This window comes from Schistocerca serialis, chromosome 9, assembly GCF_023864345.2.
Source record: "Schistocerca serialis cubense isolate TAMUIC-IGC-003099 chromosome 9, iqSchSeri2.2, whole genome shotgun sequence".
Classification (NCBI taxonomy): domain Eukaryota; kingdom Metazoa; phylum Arthropoda; class Insecta; order Orthoptera; family Acrididae; genus Schistocerca; species Schistocerca serialis.
The window spans coordinates 208,749,474-208,774,667 of NC_064646.1; the positions used below are offsets into that span (position 1 = coordinate 208,749,474).

At 41.4% G+C, this 25,194-nt stretch overlaps 1 protein-coding gene across 1 annotated transcript in view; it reads left to right on the top strand.

Moving 5' to 3' along the window:
• Window positions 1-22,017, top strand: part of LOC126418988 (odorant receptor 43a-like) — a 48,134-nt gene extending 26,117 nt beyond the window's left edge. The window contains exons 2-5 of the mRNA XM_050086034.1: window positions 3,730-3,829; window positions 10,510-10,611; window positions 18,252-18,407; window positions 21,748-22,017. Of these exons, the coding sequence (XP_049941991.1) occupies window positions 3,730-3,829; window positions 10,510-10,611; window positions 18,252-18,407; window positions 21,748-21,804 (415 nt within the window). The 3' untranslated portion in view covers window positions 21,805-22,017. The remainder of the gene's footprint in view (window positions 1-3,729; window positions 3,830-10,509; window positions 10,612-18,251; window positions 18,408-21,747) is intronic.
• The last annotated feature ends 3,177 nt before the right edge of the window (window positions 22,018-25,194 follow it).

Consider the following 25,194-nt stretch of genomic DNA (forward strand, 5'->3'; position numbering starts at 1 on the left):
ACAGGACTGACTGCGGACCTTTGGTACAGAGCCGAGTGGAGGATCTGAATCAGAGGCTGAGACGGTTCTTCGACCGTGTGGGCTGCAGATTCCTCGACTTGCGCCATAGGGTGGTGGGGTTTCGGGTTCCGCTGGATAGGTCAGGAGTCCACTACACCCAACAAGCGGCTACACGGGTAGCAGGGGTTGTGTGGCGTGGGCTGGGCGGTTCTTTAGGTTAGATGGCCTTGGGCAAGCACAGAAAGGGCAACAGCCTCAACGGGTGCGGGGCAAAGTCAGGACATGCGGGGACCAAGCAGCAATCGGTATTGTAATTGTCAACTGTCGAAGCTGCGTTGGTAAAGTACCAGAACTTCAAGCGCTGATAGAAAGCACCAAAGCTGAAATCGTTATAGGTACAGAAAGCTGGCTGAAGCCAGAGATAAATTCTGCCGAAATTTTTACAAAGGTACAGATGGTGTTTAGAAAGGATAGACTGCATGCAACCGGTGGTGGAGTGTTCGTCGCTGTTAGTAGTAGTTTATCCTGTAGTGAAGTAGAAGTGGATAGTTCCTGTGAATTATTATGGGTGGAGGTTACACTCAACAACCGAGCTAGGTTAATAATTGGCTCCTTTTACTGACCTCCCGACTCAGCAGCATTAGTGGCAGAACAACTGAGAGAAAATTTGGAATACATTTCACATAAATTTTCTCAGCATGTTATAGTCTTAGGTGGAGATTTCAATTTACCAGATATAGACTGGGACACTCAGATGTTTAGGACGGGTGGTAGGGACAGAGCATCGAGTGACATTATACTGAGTGCACTATCCGAAAATTACCTCGAGCAATTAAACAGAGAACCGACTCGTGGAGATAACATCTTGGACCTACTGATAACAAACAGACCCGAACTTTTCGACTCTGTATGTACAGAACAGGGAATCAGTGATCATAAGGCCGTTGCAGCATCCCTGAATGTGGAAGTTAATAGGAATATAAAAAAAGGGAGGAAGGTTTATCTGTTTAGCAAGAGTAATAGAAGGCAGATTTCAAACTACCTAACAGATCAAAACGAAAATTTCTGTTCCGACACTGACAATGTTGAGTGTTTATGGAAAAAGTTCAAGGCAATCGTAAAATGCGTTTTAGACAGGTACGTGCCGAGTAAAACTGTGAGGGACGGGAAAAACCCACCGTGGTACAACAACAAAGTTAGGAAACTACTGCGAAAGCAAAGAGAGCTTCACTCCAAGTTTAAACGCAGCCAAAACCTCTCAGACAAACAGAAGCTAAACAATGTCAAAGTTAGCGTAAGGAGGGCTATGCGTGAGGCGTTCAGTGAATTCGAAAGTAAAGTTCTATGTACCGACTTGACAGAAACTCCTAGGAAGTTCTGGTCTTACGTTAAATCAGTAAGTGGCTCGAAACAGCCTATCCAGACACTCCGGGATGATGATGGCATTGAAACAGAGGATGACACGCGTAAAGCTGAAATACTAAACACCTTTGCCCAAAGCTGTTTCACAGAGGAAGACCGCACTGCAGTTCCTTCTCTAAATCCTCGCACAAACGAAAAAATGGCTGACATCGAAATAAGTGTCCAAGGAATAGAAAAGCAACTGGAATCACTCAATAGAGGAAAGTCCACTGGACCTGACGGGATACCAAATCGATTCTACACAGAGTACGCGAAAGAACTTGCCCCCCTTCTAACAGCCGTGTACCGCAAGTCTCTAGAGGAACGGAGGGTTCCAAATGATTGGAAAAGAGCACAGGTAGTCCCAGTCTTCAAGAAGGGTCGTCGAGCAGATGCGCAAAACTATAGACCTATATCTCTGACGTCGATCTGTTGTAGAATCTTAGAACATGTTTTTTGCTCGAGTATCATGTTGTTTTTGGAAACCCAGAATCTACTATGTAGGAATCAACATGGATTCCGGAAACAGCGATCGTGTGAGACCCAACTCGCTTTATTTGTTCATGAGACCCAGAAAATATTAGATACAGGCTCCCAGGTAGATGCTATTTTTCTTGACTTCCGGAAGGCGTTCGATACAGTTCCGCACTGTCGCCTGATAAACAAAGTAAGAGCCTACGGAATATCAGACCAGCTGTGTGGCTGGATTGAACAGTTTTTAGCAAACAGAACACAGCATGCTGTTATCAATGGAGAGACGTCTACAGACATTAAAGTAACCTCTGGCGTGCCACAGGGGAGTGTTATGGGACCATTGCTGTTCACAATATATATAAATGACCTAGTAGATAGTGTCGGAAGTTCCATGCGGCTTTTCGCGGATGATGCTGTAGTATACAGAGAAGTTGCAGCATTAGAAAATTGTAGCGAAATGCAGGAAGATCTGCAGCGGATAGGCACTTGGTGCAGGGAGTGGCAACTGTCCCTTAACATAGACAAATTAATGTATTGCGAATACATAGAAAGAAGGATCCTTTATTGTATGATTATATGATAGCGGAACAAACACTGGTAGCAGTTACTTCTGTAAAATATCTGGGAGTATGCGCGCGGAACGATTTGAAGTGGGATGATCATATAAAATTAATTGTTGGTAAGGCGGGTACCAGGTTGAGATTCATTGGGAGAGTGCTTAGAAAATGTAGTCCATCAACAAAGGAGGTGGCTTACAAAACACTCGTTCGACCTGTACTTGAGTATTGCTCATCAGTGTGGGATCCGTACCAGATCGGTTTGACGGAGGAGATAGAGAAGACCCAAAGAAGAGCGGCGCGTTTCGTCACAGGGTTATTTGGTAACCGTGATAGCGTTACGGAGATGTTTAATAAACTCAAGTGGCAGACTCTGCAAGAGAGGCGCTCTGCATCGCGGTGTAGATTGCTCGCCAGGTTTCGAGAGGGTGCGTTTCTGGATGAGGTATCGAATATATTGCTTCCCCCTACTTATACCTCCCTAGGAGATCACGAATGTAAAATTAGAGAGATTAGAGCGCGCACGGAGGCTTTCAGACAGTAGTTCTTCCCGCGAACCATACGCGACTGGAACAGGAAAGGGAGGTATTGACAGTGGCACGTAAAGTGCCCTCCGCCACACACCGTTGGGTGGCTTGCGGAGTATAAATGTAGATGTAGATGTAGGTTGTTGGGGCAGCTCATGGTCGTTCCACCAAATTCCAGTGTTGGGCACCGAATCTCATTCTGTTGCTATAAACATTTAATCTCTAGTAGACATACAGACCAATTTCGCTAATTCATAACGTTTGCTACACAGTTTTCCAGTTTCAAAATATTTTGTGAAAGAAGATGAAATAATGTAGTTCAGCAGTTGAAACTTATTTTACTTATTTAACCACAAATGCATTGAGGGTATTTTATACAAACAACCTAGCGCAAAAGTCAGAAATGTGTGACAAAATTGTAATATAGCAGGACATAAAACCCGCCAAAAAAATTAATATCTGCATACTTTATCTTGAACATAAAGGCGTTGAAGATTGTGTCATTCAAAGTTAAGCTGACCCAATACCTAATCAAATTAAAAAATCACGAAGTTTTGTTTATCAGAGAAATAGCATTCTAACATAAGGTTAATTCTTTCAAATTTACCCAGTGCCTGTCTGGCTTCTACACTGCGTAATCTCAGAAAATGAAATTACCGTACGAATTTCTGGTTCTATTAATGTTCTCGAGTGCATGTTTGATGACTACATGAAACTTGCTATAGTACATTTCGTTTTATGGTGTTGTTTAAAACACTTTGTTATTCTAGGTTCGTCGCGTACCTCCAGGACACCATGAGCCCCATTGCAATGACGCAGTTCGTCATGAGCGTTGTCATCGCATGCATGGCGTTATTTCAGGCAACTTATGTAAGTGTTCTTCTTCACGATATCACAGTATATCCCATAACTGACACCAAAGCCACAATTTGAAGGAATGCCATTCCTCTAAGGCTACACCCTAGATTAAAAATGGATGTTTTCCGTGAATCAGTGCTTCCATTGTGTCCGTACCACCATTCTCCTGCTTCGGCGGAGTCTGACAGGACCACTTGTGATGGCTCCATCAAATAACTTTCTTCATACGCAGTTAAACACATTGTTCGTTGGTTTCTTTTCACTTCCTCGAAGGGATGTTAAGCTAGGAATGACTACCCGCAGCACTAGTAAAAACCACGAAGTCTCCCAGAAGACTGAAAGAGCCAAGCGACTTGCTGCTGAAAAATATTCCAAAACATGTGACAAGAGCTCAACGTCGATCACATCAAATCCTCGTAAGATTAGGAAACATTGTTTATTAAAACGTGATGACCTACCCAGAAACAAGTCATTATAAAAAGATGGGAAAGGATTTAGGAAACGACAATCGTATGTCTTAAGGACTCTTTACTAATTCGTAGTCTTCTCCTCGATACAGTAATTTACACTTCCCTGTCACACACTTATAGTAACAGAAAAAGTCTTACATACGAACTTACGACCAGTAACTATGTTATTGCCACAAAGAAATCTATACAGATTAATGTTTATCTTTCATCCGTTAACCATGCCAATTTTTGAGTGTGTATAAGTGAATTTAACTGAGCTAGAACAAATCGTGATGCAGACACACCCTTGAGAACCAAGGCTAGAATAGACATAAGCAACGAATTGACTAATGCTATGGAAGATCGTGGCCCTAGCATTTTATCTGATGTAATGAGGGAAGCCAAATTTACACGAATCAAGGACATGATTTAAGTGAACTCTTTGCATTACTGCTAAAAGCATTAGAATGGACTGTCATCTAAATAATTCATTGAATTGAGAGATGTACAAGCCCAGAACATGGCATACGAGAATCAGAAAAGTGGACTATCAGTTGGCAATGTGATTTGGTGGGAGTGCTATACGGTACACATCTGGGAGTCACATAAGTATCAGACTTTGTGAAATATGTCGACCTGTCTACAACATCTATGGCGGTGATTGTATGTGCGGAAAGCAAAAGAAGACCCATGCAAATGAGAATGCACTGACGAACGAGAGAGAGCGATGTAATCAAGGACCTGTGCATTTAGCTCATGGAAGTCCTAACACGCAGCAGCTCCTTATTATGCTCACCACTTTGGTTGGTGCGATATGTGCGGGACGGCGACACCGTGGCTATCTGTCATCAAGTACGATGCGAGAATCACTCTACCAATGAGTCGAATATAGGTCCCCAGTTTGCTAAAGGAGTCTGCTGATCCAGTTGAGAGTGCAGCTCGCGGACTACCAAAGCGTTCAGCGCCAAGTCCAGAAATGAAGCCATTTTCTCCGTTGTCAGTAAAGAACTGAATGTACCATTATACCCACCAAGAATCTTGGCAACGAATGCTGTTTACAGTTATAATGGTCCACCAATGGATTAATTGTTCCCTTAACAGAGTATCCCTGCAAAAAGAGACCAAAGGTAAATAAAAAACAGCAGTCTTCATTCCTTTCTCACTATTCTAAAAAGCTTTGAGCTACCTGTTAATACCTAATGACATCACTACAATGTCACCAGTCGGTGCCCTCTCAAGAAGCGGCTATCCTTGCATCACTGGTTCCGGGGAAAGCGAGAAACCTTTTGCTCGAGGCTAGTTACAAACTCTACGGTGTCTTCTGAACTTCTGGTATGTCAGAGCTGTTTTAGGATGTTTGTTGGGAAGATTTGAGACGTTTATCAGTTGATTGCACCTATCTTAACATGGCCCGACTGCTAAACTCCTCTCCACAGGGTTCTGTCACCTGGATCGAATGCTTGCGATTTGGAGATCCAAATTGGATACGTGCAATAAATTGTACAGTATGCTGGGCGCCAGTATGTCTTGGAATATAAGACACAAATAGTCGAGATGAGATGGCCGAGACTGGACATTCGCATGCGCAACATGGAGCTTGGTGCATCTAGTGAACAAAGCGTCCGATGATGCCGCTGCTGGTCACCTGAAACTCTGGGTCAGCGCTGGCGAGGGACCGAAGCATAACTAAATGGACTGAGATGGGGGCAGCCGGTTCTCGGAAGTGAACGCGGCAGGTGTCTTTACGGAGGATGGAGTTTTTGTGGCCACGGACAGAGGGGTTTGTATTGCAATACGCGCATGTATGTATGTACGTACTGGAGCGCCGTATAGTGTATAAATATATACTATATACATAAAAATATACACTGTATGTGTACAAAATGAATACATCGTACGGCATTGACGACCGGTAGTCCCCCCCTGGGAAAGTTCGGCCGTCGAGTTGCAAGTCTTTCCAATTGATGGCACACTGGACGATTTGCGTATAGATGATGATGAGGACAACACAACACCCAGTCCCAAGCTGAGTATATCGATATAAACAATGTGGTACTTTAGTAGGCACACATTAACACACGAGGGTTACAGTGCCACTTCCTGTCAAAATTTCAAAGCAATCAATGGAGAAGTTGATACTTGAAATTTCCTGGCAGATTAAAACTGTTTGCCGGACCGAGACTCGAACTTGTGACCTTTGCCTTTCGCGGGCAATTGCTCTACCAACTGAGCTACCCAAGCACGACTAACACCCCGTCCTCACAGCTTTGCTTCTGCCTGTACCTCGTCTCCTACCTTCCAAACATTACAGAAGCTCTCCTGCGAACCTTGCAGAACTAGCACTCCTGAAAGTAAGGTTCGCAGGAGAGCTTCTGCAAAGTTTGGGCCCGCATCTCGTGGTCGTGCGGTGGCGTTCTCGCTTCCCACGCCCGGGTTCCCGGGTTCGATTCCCGGCGGGGTCAGGGATTTTCTCTGTCTCGTGATGGCTGGGTGTTGTGTGCTGTCCTTAGGTTAGTTAGGTTTAAGTAGTTCTAAGTTCTAGGGGACTTATGACCACAGCAGTTGAGTCCCATAGTGCTCAGAGCCATTTGAACCATTTTTTGCAAAGTTTGGAAGGTAGGAGACGAGGTACTGGCAGAAAGCTGTAAGGACGGGGCGTGAGTCATGCTTGGGTAGCTCAGTTGGTAGAGCACTTGCCCGCGAAATGCAAAGGTTCCGAGTACGAGTCTCGGTCCGGCACACAGTTTAATCTGCCAGGAAGTTTCATATCAGCGCACACTCCGCTGCAGAGTGAAAATCTCATTTTGGAATGGAGACGTTGCTATATATCTATATAAATAATAACATACAGGGTGTTACAAAAAGGTACGGCCAAACTTTCAGGAAACATTCCTCACACACAAATAAAGAAAAGATGTTATGTGGACATGTGTCCGGAAACGCTTTATTTCCATGTTAGTGCTCATTTTAGTTTCGTCAGTATGTACTGTACTTCCTCGATTCACCGCCAGATGGCCCAATTGATGGAAGGTAATGTTGACTTCGGTGCTTGTGTTGACAACCGACTCATTGCACTACAGTACTAGTATCAAGCACATCAGTACGTAGCATCAACAGGTTAGTGTTCATCACGAACGTGGTTTTGCAGTCTGTGCAATGTTTACAAATGCGGAGTTGGCAGATGCCCATTTGATGTATGGATTAGCACGGGGCAATAGCCGTGGCGCGGTACGTTTGTATCGAGACAGATTTCCAGAACTAAGGTGTCCCGACAGGAAGACGTTCGAAGCAATTGGTTGGCGTCTTAGGGAGCACGGAACATTCCAGCCTATGACTCGCGACTGGGGAAGACCTACAACGACGAAGACACCTGCAGTGAACGAGGCAATTCTTCGTGCAGTTGACGATAACGCTAATGTCAGCGTCAGAGAAGTTGCTGCTGTACAAGGTAACGTTGACCACGTCACTGTATGGAGAGTGCTATGGGAGAACCAGTTGTTTCCGTACCATGTACAGCGTGTGCAGGCACTATCAGCGGCTGATTGGCCTCCACGGGTACACTTCTGCGAATGGTTCATCCAACAATGTGTCAATCCTCATTTCAGTGCAAATGTTCTCTTTACGGATGAGGCTTCATTCCAACGTGATCAAATTGTAAATTTTCACAGTCAAAATGTGTGGGCTGACGAGAATCCGCACGCAATTGTGCAATCACGTCATCAACACAGATTTTCTGTGAACGTTTGGGCAGGCATTGTTGGTGATGTCTTGATTGGGCCCCATGTTCTTCCACTTACGCTCAGTGGCGCACGTTATCATGATTTCATACGGGATATTCCACCTGTGTTGCTAGAACATGTGCCTTTACAAGTACGACACAACATGTGGTTCATGCACGATGGAGCTCCTGCACATTTCAGTCGAAGTGTTCTTACAGTTCTCAACAGCAGATTCGGTGACCAATGGATTGGTAGAGGTGGACCAATTCCATGGCCTCCACGCTCTCCTGACCTCAGCCCTCTTGTCTTTCATTTATGGGGGCGTTTGAAAGCTCTTGTCTACACAACCCCGGTACCAAATGTCGAGACTCTTCGTACTCGTATTGTGTACGGCTGTGATACAATACGCCATTCTCCAGCGCTGCATCAGCGCATCAGAGATTCCATGCGACGGAGGGTGGGTGCATGTATCCTCGCTAGCGGAGGACACTTTGAACATTTCCTGTAACAAAGTGTTTGAAGTCACGCTGGTACGTTCTGTTGCTGTGTGTTTCCATTCCATGATTGATGTGATTTGAAGAGAAGTAATAAAATGAGCTCTAACATGGAAAGTAAGCATTTCCGGACACATGTCCACATAATATATTTTCTTTCTTTGTTTGAGAGGAATGTTTCCTGGAAGTTTGGCCGTACCTTTTTGTAACACCCTGTATAACTACATAAACAATAATGTAAGTGCTCGTCGGTTGAAAGTCTTAAACCTCCTATTCACTGACAGCTTTGAAATTGGGACACAATGTTGCTTTCGAATACATGTGTGTTTCTATACTACCTTCTAGAGTGCCACATATAACTCGTATATGCAATATTCATTGGGAAATAGGAGATGGATAGAGACAGGGGACAGAAGGAGATTGAGCGACAGGGCGAGGAGAAGATGAGGATAGTGGAGGTGGAGATAGACAGAGAGAGACGGGTAGAGAAAGCGGCAAGAGGAGATGGAGTGAGAAGGGTAGGGGCAGATGGACAGGGAAAGAGAAGAGGAGGCGATGGACAGAAAGAGTGGAGAGAGGGGTTGGCAGGAGGAGATGGAGAGAGAAGGGCAGGAGGAGATGAGCATAGGAAGAGATGTAATTTTAAGAGAGAGAGGGGTAAGGAAGAGGAAGTGGACAAAGAGAAGGGGAGGGGGATATGGAGAGAGAAAAGGTGGAGAAGGAGAACGTACGTTCAATTCCCATACACATTAGAAACGTGTTCCCTTTCCACTTACTTCCATTTAACCAGACTGAACTACAGCTATACGTGGCTGCGAATAGCTAGATATTAAAATCCGCGTAGTACAAGAGTAACGACAATTGTACTTTGATTTTGAGTGCTACCATTCAGTGCGATAATTCATCTTTTATTTATTGTAGGCTTTAAACTGAATAATCCGAATGTGTAAAATTGTCAATCTTACACCTAAGTAGAACAGTCTGATTATCGACTCAGAAATTCAACCTCCTAGATAAGATTATGCAAATTTACAAATCATATTTTAATTTAATCACTGTTTGGGATTACAATCACTTTTCTTTCTTAAGTACTTCAGAGTATTGAGGGTATTTGGTGCATTAGACATCATTTATTCCTTTTATTCACTGGAAAAAATACGTTGCCTGAGACTGCATTGCGTTTAGCTACTTTCACAATGATAAATTAATCATTCTTCTCTGAAAATTGTTCTAAATATGATGTAACTAATTTTCACATTAAAGTCTAATGCTGAAGTAAGGCCTAGGCGAAATCTATAGCATAAGTGAGATTCGTAAAATTTCTGTTGTGTCTTTTATATGTTCTAATAGTCAGCATGTAGAATAAATGTGACTACATCGATGTTTGATCCATTTGTACAAATGTCTCTCCAAGCTAACTACACTGACAGTCAGAGATATGCAGCTCTCGGTAAAAATGGCTCCAAATAAAATGGTACTGTGTTATGGTGACATTTACTCCAGAATTGCAATGGAAGGGTTGGGTACAACCTTGGACGACTTTATCTTCGGGATGACGTCACCTTCGTTATTTTTACCCTCAGGAGCGCTAATCACACATCTTCAATCACCGAAAATGGTAATTAAAGTGAAACTGATCTAAGAAATTTTTGGGTTGATATATGTGCACAGAATTATTCTGTCTTGGTGTATTCTCGAAACAATCGGTAACACAGTGTTGGTAGAGAGTTACACTGGAAAATATTTGTTAGGAAAAGTTTAGAAAGTTGAAAGAAAGAAGATATACAGCCAGTTAGTGTGCTAGGTTTTCACCTTCTGCGGATAAAACAACGATTTATTAGAGCAGCAGAAAGATCTTCACTTTCATATACATAAAAGAGAGTAAAACAAAGACAGATTTACGATAATGAATTCATGAGACCCGTAACCAAGAACATTGTTTTTCAATTTGTTGCTGTCATTTTGTACACGTGATTCAAGCAACATATTTTTTTTCGGATTCTTACGTATATCTTTTTGATTTTTCGCAGAGTGAAGAGTTCAGTGCAGTACTGAAATGTGCATCTTTCCTTACAATTCCTGTTGGCCAGCTGTATCTTTATTGTTGGGCAGCAACTAACGTAACAGCACAGGTGAGCATGGGATCAACCTCGAGCACTGATATACTAACTTGTGTCCAAGCTTTTGTCGGCAATGTCCTCTACAGTCATTCAACTGATATGAGGTTCATATCTCTCTGGAACCCAAACCAAGGTGTTTCGTTTATTAGCGCTTTCATTTTTCTGAAACCAATTACAGGTGGCTCAAAAAAAGAGCCGGCTTTGATACACACAAACAAAATACAAAAACTTGTTCATCTAACCTTCCTATATGATGTGTGACAAATGTGAAGCGTGTGACCTCTACTTATCTGACTTGCACTAGCTCTGTCCATCAAATTCACTATGATTGGAGATTCCACATCCATTTCGGTGACAGGTCGTCGAATTTCCTCCTTCAAGTCATGGATGTTGCAGAGTTTATTGGCATACAACATTGATTCAAATGACCTCAAATGAAAATGTCATAAGCAATTAATTCCTACGACTTTGGTGGCCATTGCGGGAAATGAGGCGATCCGGGAACCGCTCATGGAGCAGCTGAATTGTTTCGCAGGAAATTTGGCAGATGGCTGAATTTTGTATGGGCGGTAATTATGATCACACCGGAGAATTCTCCATACTGAAGAACAGCTTAAGTCCGATTGTTGAGAACGGTAACGAACTGTTCTCATTGGGCAGTCACACTGTCACGAAACTCCGCAATGTTCTTCTCACTTCGGCTAGAAGTGAATAATTTCTTATATACTGTCGCTCTATTTGAGACTGGAACTAATATATATATAACAAATAATAACGAAATTGGACTTTATTGAACATCACTATCGTCGTCATCATTAGCCTTTAGACATCCACCGCCGGATTAAGGTCTGGTCCCGATTTTTCCGTGCTTCGAAGTCGCTCCTGCACGTTTTCTAGTGTCAGTTATCCACCTTCCATTAGGTCGTCATATAATATTTCTTCTACCTCTTCGCAATCAGCACAGAATTTTCCTGAACCATCTACCATCGATTTGCCTAGTTGCATGTCTCATTCACTTCCTTTTCATTTTCATAACATTCATAGTCACATCTTTAGCGGCAGTTTGTTCCGTGATGCATTTGTACCTCTTATTAATTCCCGACACTCTGAGCAAGTCTCAGTTTTTGATGATTTTGACACTGAAAATCCACGTCTCAATACCCTAAGTCCAAACTGTTAATAGCCACACATGATAAGCTTTTCTCTTCACAAACATAGGAAATTAAATTTTGGTAATTCTATTCAATCTATCAAGAAACCTTAGGTCGTTTTTATCCTGAGGCTTATTTCCTTTGCTCTCCATCCAGTCACTAATTTCAGTTACTCTAAATACGGGGAATCTTCCACATTGATTTAGAGTTCAATTTTCTCCATCAGTGAAGGTGCGCCATGTGCCTCGTCACTACATTTGCTAGTATGTAGTACCTAGGTCTAACTGCAGATTGCAGGTTAGTCATCAGAAGTGTTATCCCTTCTAAGTCACTTTCCCTACTGTTGTCATTATGTGATCTAACAACATTGAGTGTGATCATCGTGGAGAGCGCAGGCAAGCCGGTTTTGTGGAAGGAGGGCGTAAACATTGAGGATGTAAACAGGCAGCTGATGTCAGTGGGAGGAAATCGACAACTCTTCTCCACATGATAATCGAAAAACCATGGTTACCCTTACTGAAATTGTGTTCCAGGTACTGCCACACCCGCCGTATTCTCCTGGCTTGGCCTCTTCTGGTTGCCTGATTGCCTACTATTCGCTGTTATGAAGGAAGCCCAGCTCGGACATCTTTTTCTGCAGACTTCAATGAACTACGAGCTACTATCCTGAGGTGGGCTCGAAACACTCCACAAAAGTAATTCAAGATGGCCTATAGTAATTACAGGGCCAAGTCAGGAGAATAAGGCGGTTATGGCAGTACGTGGAATGCCATATCAGCGATGGCAGCCATGGTTTCGCAGCTCTTATGGGGACGAGCATTGTCGTGTTACAAGAGCGCTTTTCATAACAGAGTTCTTACTAACTGACGGAAAGTCATCGTGTAACGAGCGTCGATGGTCTACGGAACTCATCTAGCAGTGTCCATCCACCGGTCCGGAGTCTGAACATGACTCTTTCATAGAGTCGAAACCGGTCACTCACTCCTATAAAAAAAATATTTTAAGAAGATTGCCATACTAATACCTTCAAAAAGGTCTCCCTGACCTTAAATCTATACATTCATAAATTTCTATTCTTCAAAAACGATTTTCTTACCATTGCCAGTCTTCATTTTATATCCTCCCTACTTCGACTATCATCAGTTACTTCACTTCCCAAGTAGAAAAGCTAATTTACTGCTTTAAATGTCTTATTTCCTAATCTAATTCCCTCAGCAACACCTTATTTAATCCGGTTATATTTCATTATCCTCGTGTTGCTTTAGTTAATGTTTATCTGATATCCTTCTTTCAAAATACTGTCCATTCCAGTCAGCTGCTCCTCCAAGTCCTTTACCATCTGTGACAGAACTACAATGTCATCGGCAACATAAAAATTTTTATTTCTTCTCTGTGAACTTTAATTCCCACTCCAATTTGTCCTTAATTTGTTTTACTTCTTGGTCAGTATACAGACAGAATAAGATCGTGGATAGGCTACAAGCCTGTCTCACTCCCTTCTCAAACACCAGTTCCCCTTCGTGCACCTCGGCTTTTATAACTGCCATCTGGTTTCTGCACAAATTGTAAATACCCTTTCGCTCCCTGTATTTTAACCCTGCCACCTTTAAAATTTGAAAGAGAATGTTCCGGTCCACATTGTCAAGACTTTCTGTGTGTGAAATCTTATGGGACTTAACTGCTTAGATCAGCAGTCCCTAAGCTTACACACAACTTAATCTAAATTATCCTAAGGACAAACACAAACTCCCATGCCCGAGGGAGGACTCGAACCTCCGCCGGGACCAGCCGCACAGTCCATGACTGCAGCGCCCTAGACCGCTCGGCTAATCCCGCACGGCAGACTTTCTGTACGTCTACAAATGCTATAAACGTAGGTTTGACTTTCCTTATCTTCTAAGATAAGTCGTAGGGTCAGCATTGCCTCGCTGTTTCCTAAATTTCTTTGGAATCCGAACAGATCTTCCCCGAGATTGGCTTTGACCAGTTTTTCCGTTCCTCTGTAAAGGACTCGTGTTACTATTTTGCAACCATTAATTATAAAACTGATAGTTCGGTAATTTTCACACCTGTCAGCATCTACTTTCTTTGTAATTGACATTCTTATTTTTCTTGTAGTATGAGGGTATTTCGCTTGCCTCATTCATTTTGCTCACCAGACTGTAGAAGTCTGTCATGGCTGTCTCTCCCAAGGCTATCAGTAGGTCTAATGGAATTTTTTCTATTTCCAGGGCCTTGTTTCGACTTCAGTCTTTCAGTTCTTTGTCAGATTGTTCACGCAGTATCCTATCTCCCTTCTCATCTTCCTCTAAGTCCTCCTTCCATTTCCACAGTATTGCCCTCAAATACATCTACCTTTTACAGAATCTCTTTATACTGCTTCCACCTATCTGCTTTCCCTTCTTTGCTTAGGACTGGTTTTCCATCTGAGCTCTTGATGTTCATGCAGGTGGTTCTCTTTTCACCAAAGATCTGTTGGCAGTATCTACCTTACCCATTATGCTTTTACATCGTTAAATTCTTCCTTTAGCAATTTCTGTTTAGCCATTTTCCATTTCCTGTCGGTCTATATTCCCGCCGGCAGGAGTGGCCAAGCGGTTCTAGGCGCTTAAATCTGGAACCGCGCGACCGCGGCGGTCGCAGGTTCGAATCCTGCCTCGGGCATGCATGTGTGTGATCTCCTTAGGATGGTTAGGTTTAAGTAGTTCTAAGTTCTAGGGGACTAATGACCTCAGAAGTTAAGTCCCATAGTGCTCAGAGCCATTTTTTTTTAGACTACGCATTCCACTCTGCAGACCATGTAATTCTTCTTCACTTTCACTGAGGATAGGAATCTCATCAGCGACTCGTATCACTGATATCCTTTCACCTTCAATTTTAATCCCCCTGCTGAATCTTTCTATGGTTTCCATTATTGCTTCTTCGATGTGCAGATTGAACAGTAGGGAGGAAAGACTACATACCTGTCTTACACCCTATTCAGTCAGAGCACTTTGTCCATGGTTGTCCAACCTTATTATTCCCCCTTGGGAATTGTACATTACCCGTCACTCCCTATAGCTAACACCTATTTTTCTCAGAATTTCAAATATCTTGCACCGTTTTACGTAGTCGAATGCCTTTTCAGGTCGACAAATCCTATGAGCGTGTCATGATTTTTCTTTAGTCTTGCTTCCATTATTAACTGCCACGTCATAATTGCCTCTCTGGTGCCTTTACCTTCCCTAACCCCGAACTCATCGTCATCTAACATATTGTCAATTTTCTTTCCCATCCTTATGCGTATTATTCTTATCAGCAACTTTGATGCATGAGCTGTTAAGCTGATAGTGCAGTAATACTCGCATCTGTCAGCACTTGCAGTTTTCGGAACTGTGTGGATGAAATTTTGCCAAAAGTGACATGATGTGTCACTAGAGTCATACATTCTTCACATTAACATGAATATTCGTAATATTCGTTTGTTGCCAGTTCCCACAATGATTTTAGAAATTTTGATGGAGTATTATCTGTCCCTTCTGCCTTATTTAGTCGTAAGTCCTCCTAAGCTTATTAAAATCCTGATTATAATGCTGGATACCCTTTCTCTTCTAAATCGACTCCTGTTTCTTGTTCTGTCACATAAGACAAATCATACTACTCTCAGAGGCCTTCAATGCACTGTTTTCACCTGTCCGCTCTCTCCTCTCTAGCAGCAAATCTTTATGTTACCACCCTTGCTTTTAATTTCACTTAAGGTTGTTTTGACTTTCGTATATGCTACGTCAGTCCTTTCAACAATCATTCCTTTCTCAATTTCTTCACATTTTTCATTAAGTAATTTCCTCTTAGCATCCCTGCACTGCCTATTTATTTCATTGCGCAGCAACTTGTATTTCTGTATTCCTGAATTTCACTTAACATTTTCTACTTCCTTTCTTAATCGATCAGCGGAAGTATTTCTTCTGTTACCCTTGGTTTCTTCGCCTTCTTTGTACCTATATTTTCCCTTGCAACATCTGTAATTTCCCTTTCTACAGATGTCCATTTCACTTGAACTCTACTGCCTAGTGAGCTATTCCTTATTGCTAAATATATAGCCTCAGAGAACTTCGAGCTTATCTCGTCATTCCTTAGTGCTTACATACCCCACTTCTTTGCCTATTTATTCTTCCTGACTAATGTCTTAAACTTCAGTCTACTCTTCATCACTACTACATTGTGATCTGAATCTATGTTTGCTTCTGGATACGCCTTACAATCCAGTACCTGAGTTCGGTATCTCTGCTTGCGCAAGACGTATTCTAACTGAAAATTTCACATATGACCCGGTGTTCTCCAAGCAAACCTCTTCCGTTTGTGGTTCTCGAACACAGTATTCATTATTACTAACTGAAATTCATTAATGAACTCAATTACTCTTACTTCTTTTCATTCCTTGTCCGAAACCCATATTCTGCAGTAATCTTTTATTTTGCTCCTTCCCCTCTATTTACATTCCAGTCGCACATGACTACTAGATTTTCATCTCCGTTTACGTAGTGCATACACTTTCAATATCCTCATATACCTTCTCTGTCTCTACATCTTCAGCTTGCAACGTCTGCATGTATACCTGGTCTGTCGTTGTTGGTGTGGGTTTGCTTCGATTCTTGTAAGAACAACAGTACCTCTGAACTGTCCATTGTAACACACTCTTTGCCCTACCTTCCCATTCATAACGAATCCTATTTCCGTTACACCATCTCCTCCCTTTGTTGATATTACCCTACATTCGCCTGACTACAAATCCTTCCCTTCTTTCCATTTCACTTCACTACACCTTGGTTGAGTCTTAGAATTCCCCTTTTAAGATTTTCTAGCTTCCCAACCACATTCAAGCTTCTGACACTCCAGGCCCCGATTCATAGAACTTTATCCTTTCGTTGATTATTTAGTCGTTTTCTCATGGTACCTTCCTTGGCATTCACCTGCCGGACTTCCGATTGGGGGAGTATATTTTCTCTGGAACCTTTTGCCCACAAAGAGATCATGTTCACACATTTTCAATTACAAGCTACATGTCCTGTGGAGACACGTTATGTATCTTTAAGGCAGTGGTTTCCGTTGCCTTCTGCATCCTCATGACGTTGATGGTTGCTGATTCTTCCTCCTTTACGGGCAGTTTCCTATCCCAAGGATAAGATAGTGGCCCTGAACCTCTGTACGCTCCTCAGCTCTCCTTGCCAAGGGCGCTGGCAGAATGATGGTGTCTTTGGCCGCCCATGATGATTAATCAAAACTTAAGCGATGGTGAGTTTAGAACAAGGGTCCGAGGACGGTTTGATTGCTAATGAAAGACGCTACTCCTAGACCTCTGGTCCAAACGGAGACACTATGTAGGACCTTTTAAGACAGTTCATTTCGCCAACTCTTTTTATTTTGCCTCTGAGCTCATAACACCCGCATCTGTGGATCATTATAAGGTTCACAATAGTTCTGTAGCGCATCCTCTTTACTTTCCAACCCATCTTATAATATGATAACACAAGGTATAGCTCCTGTGTAGCTGTTTCCGCATAAACTACTTGTGGCTGCATTCTCTGATTATTTTTTCCGTCTTTTTAGGTTACTCTTCAAACAATTAAATTCTTTACATATCCTTATATGCTGGCCATTTACCAATGTGCTTTCTACATTTGTCCAACGCTTAGGTATTCAGCCTTTTGGAAATTTACTTTCTGTCCTCACTTATCATAAAGTTCCTCCCGCTGACACTAGATGGGCCATTCGGACGCCGCCTATTGCATTGCCATCCTTTCCAGCGATGTTATTGGATGCGGTATGAAAGGCTTATCCTTTACTTCATTGATAGCTTAATCACCACACTTAGTTTTGCACTGGTTCTATTGGAATAGACAACTACACTGTCAAATATCACTACAAGAGATGAGATTTATATTGCATTCCTTCTATGTGCTCCCTTTCTTGAAATTTGTACTAAAGTTTGCTTTTAATGTAAGTACATACTAATTGTATATTAGAATACTTTAACGCACACTTATGTACATATTTTCTGTCACTAGTTTTCTTGCACGTTTCACTTCACAGCTCCAGTATGATGATAATATTTTGAAACGTGTAACGCTTAGTAAAGATCTGTTCCATTAAGACCTTTCTATACTTCAAAGTTGTGTCAAATCTGAACTGTCGCCTGCCTCTACAATGGATGTCTTTCTCTATCAAGTAATAGTTTCAGAAATGGAATAGCCCATGCTTCTAGATCCGATTACCATTCTGCGCTCAAAGACTGTTAACTGTTGTTGCGGAGCCATACTCACTTCGGAAACCTTTTCACATGAATCAGCTGAGTACAAATGACTGCGCCGGCAATTCTCTGCCCTGTTGTACGCGATTCCACGACTAACTGTACATGTTCTGATCACTATTTTTGTCACTTCAGTACACTTCTCACTTTAAGCCAAATATAAAATAACAAAATTGCTAAAACATCCACGCAGTAATGCTTACGGTTTTCAACAGGCAGAGGCGGTCTCGGCAGCAATATACAGCTGCTCTTGGGTGGACGCTAGTGAGCGTTTCAAGCGTGCTCTGAGGGTCATCATCAGTCGCTCACAGAAGCCGCTGGTTCTCACCGCCGGACACCTCTACCCCATCGACAAGGAAGCGTTCCTTACGGTTGGTATACTACCGTCTCAAATGAGTCAATAATAATGGCTAACGCAAGATAATCCAAGCTAATGTAAATCAGAAGTCACCTCGGGTAGTATTTATAAAATTTTATACCGTTATGACCGATTGCGCTCAGTAGAAAATCCTCAGGTGACCATGCCAACAGTCTCTAAAAGACATCTCGATAGAATTGTGTCACTATTGTAATCATCCGGCAACACAACCCGGAGCAACACGACCCGGCAACCGGTCAGTACGTTAGCTGACTGTATGGGGTTGTAGACGTCAGGATCAGACCTGACAGTAATCCTTCGGAGATGGATGAGTCGTGGCTCGATGACAGATGACTTGCTGCGCCCAAAGACTGTAATAAAACACTGTTAACAAACAAGCATATGTTGGTCCCCAATACACGGTCACTAGTCACGGTAACCAACAGTAGCGGCGTACGGCAAGGTGCTAGCCTCACTGGAATGCTCTGACACCACCCGTTTTCCACCCTTCTCGGTCGCTGCAGCTGTGGGAGCACGTACTCAGCACCCTATGACGTCGCAGCAAATAGGTGTAACTTAGCCAGTATTGTCTGCACTGCCTCTGGTTTAAGCAGCAAAGATCAGTGGCTTAACATAGCGCTCTCTTAAACACTGAAGATTGGACCTCAAAAAGCATACATTGTCCCTGTTCAGAATGTACGACGATGGACTGTGTAGTCTGGCAGGTAACCAGGTTACACATATTCTCTCCATCTTTGAACGCTAATAGCAAGCAAGATGACTGTTAAGACGTAATGACGAAAATTAGATGTCAGTTTCTGTAGTACTGTATTTTAACAACATTAAACGGTTGTGTGTTCAGTTGCAAGGGCTTCCGTATCACATAGCATTCAGCGATCATTATTTCTATCGATACATATTTCTTCATGTCTATTTCTCATGCACGCAATGTAAACTAACTCGTTCTGGATCACATCAATGAACGAGTAGATCAATTGATCCTTGTAATACGTAAATAACAATGAAGGAACAAATGGCCCTAAGCACTATGGGACATAACATCTGAGGTCATCACTCCTCTAGACCTAGAATTACTTAAATCTAACTAACCTAAGGACATCACACACTTCCATGCACGAGGCAGGATTAGAACCTGCGACGGTAGCAGCAGCGCGGTTCCGGACTGAAGCGTCTAGAACCATTCGGCCACAACGACCGGCCAATGAAGGGACATCTAAGATAATGTTTCACATTATTATGGCAGGCGAAGTAGTATCTATTGAATAGTCGCTGGATATTAAATTGACAGAGATACATGAGACTACTTACAACGTAATCACTGAGTCTCTGGAAATCCCGACAAAAATGATCTATCGATCACTCAACTCGCTGACGACTGATATCCGTTCCTTAGTCACTAAGCCATACGAGGAGCACCATATGAGCATCGTCATCGTCGCAGAACCTGCGACTGTTGCGAGTCAGTTCCTAGGTTGCCTGGACATCGTCGTCTGTGGACGATGTACGCATGCGTTCCTTTCCGGTCAGTATCACACATGTCTGTGTGGCCTTGGTAAAACAGTTTGCGCCATTACACTACGCCGGGACGCGACATTTTATTTGGTCACTATGTGCAACTTAGACGTTTTGTCCACAAGAATCGTACTGTCCCACATACTTCAACTTTGGAGTACGATCCCAGTTGCCTCGTCATTTCACTCTCACATTATGACGCTCCTGTTGTCCATGCCACAGCTGTGCTGTGACTGCAGGAAACAGGGAACGTGTACTGTCTTCTGACAGTGTGCCATTGTTACTGTCCAATGGTCTTAGCGTTGGACATCATCTGTAACTTGCTGTTTGAAGTTCCCTCGTAACTAACACAAACTCAAGATATATTTATGAAGCACATTTAGGATTGCTGAATGACCGAAATCACTGAATCACAGTTAATTTGAGTACGTCATTACATCTACGTCCACATGGATACTCTCCAAATCACATTTATGTGCCTGCCAGCAGGTTCATCGAACCACCTTCACAATTCTCTATTATTCCAATCTCGTATAGAGCTCGGAAAGAATGAACACCAATATCTTTCCGCACGAGCTCCGGTTTCCCTTATTTTATCGTGGTGATCGTTCCTCCTTATGTAGGTCGGTGTCAACAAAATATTTTCGCATTCGGAGGAGAACGTTAGTGATTGGAATTTCGTGAGTAGATTCCGTCGCAACGAAAAACGCATTTCTTTTAATGATGTCCAGCCCAAATCATGTATCATTTTTGTGACACTCTGTCCCATATTTCACGATAATACAAAACGTGCTGCATTTCTTTGAACTTATTCGATGTACAGCGTGAGTCCTATCTGGTAAGGATCCCACACCGTGGAGCAGTGTTCTAAAAGAGGACGGATAAGCATAGTGTAGGCAGTCTCCTTAGTAGGTCTGTTACATTGTCTAAGTGTCCTGCCAATAAAACGCAGTCTTTGGTTAGCCTTCCCAACAACATTTTCTATGTGTTCCTTCCAATTTAAGTTGTTTGTAATTGTAATACCTAGGTATTTGGTTGATTTTACGGCTTTTAGATTATACTGATTTATTGTGAAACCGAAGTTTAACGAGTTCCTTTTAGCACTAATGTGGATGATCTCACGCTTTTCGTTATTTAGGATCAACTACCGCTTTTCACACCATTCAGATATCTTTTCTTAATCGTTTTGCAGTTTCTTTTGATCTTCTGGTGACCTTACTAGTCGATAAACGACAGGGTCATCTGCAAACAACCGAAGACGTGTGCTCAGATTGTCTCCCAAAACGTTTATATAGATAAGGAACAGCAAAGGGCCTTTTACACCACCTTGCGGAACGCCAGAAATTACTTCTGCTTTACTCGATGACTTTCCGTCAATTACTACGAACTATGACTTCTCTGACAGGAAATCACAAATCTAGTTACATAACTGAGACGATATTCCATAATCATGCAATTTCACTACGAGCCGCTTGTGTGGTACCGCGTCAAATGCCTTCCGTAAATCCAGAAATACGGAATCGGTTTGAAATCCCTTGTCAATAGCCATCAACACTTCATGTGAATAAAGAACTATTTGTGTTCACAGGAACGATGTTTCCTAAACCCATGTTGACTGTGTGTCATTAGATCGTTTGCTTCGAGGTAATTCATAATGTTCGAACACAATATATGTTCCAAAATTCTGCTGTATATTGACGTTAAGATATGGGCCAATTCAATAACAAATGTGTAGGTATCGGAATGACATTAGAAAATAGCATTTAATTTCTGTTCATTATTGTTTGTGGTGTTCACAGCAATCATGTTTTGTTTTTCAGTTGGTAAATGCCTCTTACTCATACTACGCATTGCTGAGTCAAATGTACAATCGCTAGTGCCCTCAACGACAAGAGCCAGTAAGTATGATGTAGCCGCAGAAGAAGGAAGAGGTTTAATACATACGACAAAATCCTCTACTTCTTTATTCATCAAATACAGACACACATTTGCAACTAATAATACTTTAATTAAATTCTTTTGTGTTACATGATAAGCAGTGTCCTTTTGTAATCATATTACTCTGTTGTGAATACTGTCAGAGCATTTTATTAGCTATGTAGTTGAAAATACTAACCATTTATATTTTTATCAAGTTTTTGTAATTCTGAAATACAATTATAGATAGCTCAAATCTTTAAGCAACTTTACAGGTTCCATAGTTGAGACAATCAAATAGAGATCTAGGTTATTGAACACCAAGTGGAACGAAGAGATTTTAGCTAAAAATGCATTATTTTCAGAATTATCAATAATTCAAAAATGATTTAATTTGTTGGTCTACGATGTACTTTCTCGAATAGCAAACTGAACCTGATTTGTTTAATTTTTTCTCCGAAAACTAATACTAGAAGTCAAATAAAGGTATTCCTCGAAGTATGAGTTAATGTCGATTGTAAAGGCATATGAATGCTTAAGTCTTATATACCATGGTGTTGAACGCTGTAATATCAAAGTTTGGATAAGTGCGTTTTGAAGCAGAGTACGGATACTACGTTACACTATGCTGTTCTTTATTGAGGAGTTTCATGCAGGATAATAATTGTTTTTACTGAGTACAGATGATTTAATAGTGCAAGAAAAATGTAAATAGGCAGTATAAAATGACAGTGTGCTACTTATATCTCACGAGAGATGGGCAGGACATACCGTCGAGTCCGTAGAGAAAATGAACTAACAACGAGGAGAATATTTTTACATCAAAATATTTCGCACAGAACCTGACAGCTGCTAACAGAATCTTCAGTGTTAAAAGCTATAGAATTGACTTTTAATTTATGCCAGTTTGTTAAAAAATTATATTTAATAAAAAGAGTTAGTTAACGTACCTGGCTTATATCTGTGCTGTCACTGTCATGTAAATCGATTATTTTGTTCCTTGGCATGTTCTTTGCATCTGGAGTCCATTTTTAAATCTAAAAATGACATTTCAGTGTGGTATCACCTGCTTTCGAAGTACTCTCACTTACTTGTACAACATGACTGGAAACAATATACTCCACAAATTTTAGTATGAAACACACAAATAGTTTATGAAGTTGGTGTTTGGCTTTGGTCTCTTGACTGTATTCAGACTCTGATAGACTTTCCCTCCTACTTTCCACCTCCATTTTCCCATTATGTTAATTTCATTTGCTTCTCCGTGCTGTTCATTGTGCCATATGTGTTCCACTGCAAAAGTTTCTGATTTTAAGTGGAATGCTTCACTATCAACACGATGTGTGTCCATCAGCATTAAGCTATTATTATGTCATGATGCTGTTCGCCCCCGGTAGCTGAGTGGTCAGCGCGACGGACTGTCAATCCTAAGGGCCCGGGTTTGATTCCCGGCTGGGTCGGAGATTTCCTCCGCTCAGGGACTGGGTGTTGTGTTGTCCTAATCATCATCATTTCATCCCCATCGACGCGCAAGTCGCCGAAGTGGCGTCAAATCGAAAGACTTCCACCAGGCGAGCGGTCTACCAGACGTAAGGCCCTCGTCATACGACATTATTATTATTATTATTATTATTATTATTATTATGTCATGATGCTTGTTTTCTGTTTTTTTTTTGCGAATATTATCACCTCAGGAAACAGTAGTAGACGCACAAAAATATCACTATGAGCATTTCCATGGCAGATTCTTTATTTTATAGTTAAAATACGAAACTGGACAATTCTAATAACTATTTAAATATGATGTGTAAGCCTATAGTTATGGGAATTCTTCAGAAAAGGTTCTTCCTTAATGCTGCAAAGCGATGTAAAATACATTACGTTCTGTCATTTCACATATGAATGATAATATGAGTTTGTAGTAATTATGCCAAAATTATCGACTTGCATTTTAGCAGTCATGTGCTTTGAACAACATGTGCCGGTTAGCACCAACATGAAACCAAGATTATGAAGTATTTTTCACATATTACCTATATGACACAAAGCTCCAACCATACGATTCCATGAGGAACATTACACCGAACACCGATTGTTGATCACTGTTTGTACGTTTTACAAAATATTTTTTGCATTCTGTGCCAAATTATTTATGAAACTGAATGTATGTCCCTTCCTTGAATGAAACTACCTTCTCAAAGTGTCAGTTATAGTAATTGTATGTCCTGTCTCATACTGTTCCAGCATTAATTACACCAGATGCTTACTCCATCCCTGCATGTAAAGTCATAATAATAATACAATTTTGTAATAAGTAAAACAAACAATGTTACATCAAAGATTGCACCCTCTAATGTATTGGCAAAACAGTCCAAACCTTAAGTATTTTTCATTGCAACTTAAAATATTTTTCTCGAACATATTATTTCAACATGTGATCATGTTACCGAAAAATTACCTACTCTTAAGTGAGTAAAGGAAAACCAGAGTCTGAATATCTGGTTGGAGATCTGAACTGCTACACTTTTCAACATTACATATTAGAAGTGGTTTTTTTGCTTTTGTGTCTTCTTAAACTTTGCTTAGTTGTTCGCAAATGTTGCAAAAGCGACTGGTAGTATTTTGTAATAGTGTTCTCCCACATGTGACACTGAATAATCTGAAAGCCAACATTTACTAATATTTTACCATAAATTGACAAAGAAAATACCCTACACCATGTATAAAAAGAATACAAATATATGTAGACCATTATTTATTGATTATTGACTGACTGAAGTTGTTTCAGCAGTTAAAAAGATATATTATTTAGTGAAAACATGTTTTACCATATCCGTTGGCACATATTTCTTATTTTTCTTGTTCTGAGAATGTGGAGAGCTTACAATACTAAAGCCCCTTTTACACAAGTGACTATTTCTCAATCAGCTACTTATGTCAAGTGAATCTACTGCAGCACCTCTCAGCATTACGTTCCTTCACTAACAAGAAGACCATATGCACAATCGGACTTTTATAATTTTTTATATTTAGTGTATGTGATCTTCAGAAGTCAAAATCAATATTCCATGGCAGTTCGACGCAGCTCTAAATACTTCTCGGGAAAATCGTATTTGAAGTTTTCCGAGGGTTTTAATGCACTAAAGTAAGGTTTATATTCTATAGGTAGCATGGCGTTGTGGTATAATGCTGTTGTGTTACGTGTGGCAGGGGGGACATGGCTCCCATTCCTGATCCAACGGATTTTTAAACAACGCTGCAAGTTCTATGAGATGTTATGTAAAGTGTAAAGTACTTACATGATGGGGAAACATCTCTAGCACACAGGAATGGAAATTGGTGGATCTAGT